General features: G+C 69.4%; 1 protein-coding gene across 1 annotated transcript in view; it reads right to left on the bottom strand.

Moving 5' to 3' along the window:
• Window positions 1-987: 987 nt before the first annotated feature.
• MNEG_4115 (hypothetical protein) overlaps window positions 988-2,208 on the bottom strand; it is a gene marked incomplete at both ends in the record, with an annotated part of 3,462 nt that continues 2,241 nt past the window's right edge. Inside the window, 2 exons of the mRNA XM_014047414.1 lie at window positions 988-1,231; window positions 1,520-2,194. Of these exons, the coding sequence (XP_013902868.1) occupies window positions 988-1,231; window positions 1,520-2,194 (919 nt within the window). The remainder of the gene's footprint in view (window positions 1,232-1,519; window positions 2,195-2,208) is intronic.

Raw genomic sequence — 2,208 nt, 5'->3', positions numbered from 1 at the left:
CCCCAAAGGTGATCTTTGTCAAGCGCTCCATGGGCGTGGGCTACGCGGGCGCCGACAACCCCGTCTTCTACAAGCCCAACACCGTGATGCTCCTGGGAGACGCCAAGGTCATCTCCGACGGCCTCAAGGCCAAGCTCGGGGACGCGGTTCACTAGATCGCGATCTGTCGGAGATCAGATCACGCCTCACGCCGCCAGGGACCTGAACGCGAGCGGGGCGGCTCGTGAGACCTGTGGGGGCCGGCGGCGGCGCGCCGCTGCGGGCGCACACGTGCTCGATGCAACCCCGTGCACGTGCACAGCACATTTTCTGGGGCATTCGAGAGCAGAGGGCGCAGCAGGGTTTTGGAAGGGCAGAGCCCGCAAGCCGCGAGCCTCCCGCACTCGGCACAACGGGGGGGGTTCATGGAATGAGTCAGTGTTTTGAGGCCTGTTGTCGCCCGTTTTCCCTGCTGCTGCCGGCTTGCACTGCTCACACAGCAGCAAACCACTTCACCGTCAGCCTCCAGCAATTATGTTTTCGCACACTTGTGTGTCTCGGAATTACAAACCACCCTTGTGTTTGCTGTAACAGTGAGTTTTGGCCCTCACTCCTGATGGCAGCATGTCTGTTTGACTGCCGGCCCTGCGACTGCGGCGACTAGCTGCAGCCAACATGGCAAAAGCGATTTGGAACAGCAAGACCGCTTGCGTGCAAGGAATGCTGCTGCGCTGCAGCATGCGGGCCGCTGCGCAGAGGTATTGCGACGAGGCACGGCCTGGCTCGGCGGGTGGCGGGCGCCTGCTCGGGGTTCAGGCGCGCCCAGCGCGGCGCCGCCGCGGTGGGTGGCGGCAGCGCAGGCGCGCGAAGCAGGCAGCCAGGGATGCAGCCGAAAGTGGGGATGCAAGGCTGCCCGCGGCAGGTGGGGCGTCGTTTCAGCACCAAATTCAAACAAGCTCAATGCAATCACGCTCGGTTCCCATGAAAAGTCAAGGAAGGCGAAAGTCCTCATGCATGGTTTGACAACCGCTCATCGGCAACGAGCGCCGCAGCCGCAAACGCCGACCGCTGGCCGGCCACCCGCCGCCTGCCCTCTTCCTGCAGCACCCCCTCGCCGTCTGGCCCCTCTGCGCCCGCCACCGCGTCCACGTCTGCCGCCGCCGCCGCGCCTGCCGCCGGGCATGCCTCGGCGGCCGAGGCGGGTGCGGAGCGCCAGCCCGCCTGCCCTGAATCGCCGCCCAGCCAGAGGCCCCTGAAATTTGGGTATTGTTGTACTGGGATTCAGGGTTTAAGCGCGGAGACTCACGAGCACATACAGCAGGTGCTGCTCAGCTGCAGAACGTTGCTTGGTGCTGGGGAAAATGCAGCGCCCTGCTTGCCGGAGGTCACGGGAGTGCAGCAGGGCAGAGGCCGCCTCTACAGCGCTCATAGCGCACCACGCAGGCGCTGGCGGCATTGCGCCCCTCCCCTCCCAAAAACCCTCCTCCATCCCTTCAGTCACAACTAACTGCGCCATGCGCGCCCCAAGGGCCACACCCACCGCAAGCCAGGCTCCAGCGCGCCGCCGCTGCCGCCATTAGGCAGCTGCGCCAGCCGCGACGGCGAGTGCGCCTGCCGCTGCTGCTGCTGTTGCTGCTGTTGCTGTTGCTGCTGGTGCCGCTGCCACTGCGGCGGCCGCACCGGCGCCGCGCGCCGCTCGCCGTCGCCGCCCGCCCAGCTGCCGGAGCCCGGGCCGCCCAGCGGCTGCGCGCGCCGCCCGCCGCGGCCGGCGACGAAGGCGGCGACCAGGTGCATGGCACCGCCGCTGACCTCTGGCGATCCGCCCACGCTGCCGCCGATGCTGCTGTTGTCGCCGTCGTCAGATCCCCCATTGCACACCTCGCCGGCGCTGCCCGCGCCGCTGTCCCCGCCGCCGCCACTGCCATTGCTGCAGAAGCTGCCCCCGCCGCCGCTGGCAGGGCGGCCGCGGCCGACGCCGGCGCCGGCTAGGTAGGCGGCGGCCGCGGTCAGGCTCGTTGCGGTGTCGCCGCCGGCGCGGCGGCGGGGCGGCGGCGCTGGCGAGCCCAGGCTCCAGGCACACGCCGCCTCACCCTCCCCCACCCCGCCAGGCAACAGTGTTCCATTGCTCGCCTGGCCCGCCCCCTCGCCGCAGCAGCAGGCGCACGCCGCTGCGGCGGCGCCGCTGGCGTCGCAGGGGCCGGGCGCACCCCCACACCTGCGTGGACAGGG

This window comes from Monoraphidium neglectum (assembly GCF_000611645.1).
Source record: "Monoraphidium neglectum strain SAG 48.87 unplaced genomic scaffold scaffold00553, whole genome shotgun sequence".
NCBI classification, from domain to species: domain Eukaryota; kingdom Viridiplantae; phylum Chlorophyta; class Chlorophyceae; order Sphaeropleales; family Selenastraceae; genus Monoraphidium; species Monoraphidium neglectum.
This window is presented reverse-complemented; position numbering and strand designations above follow the sequence as displayed.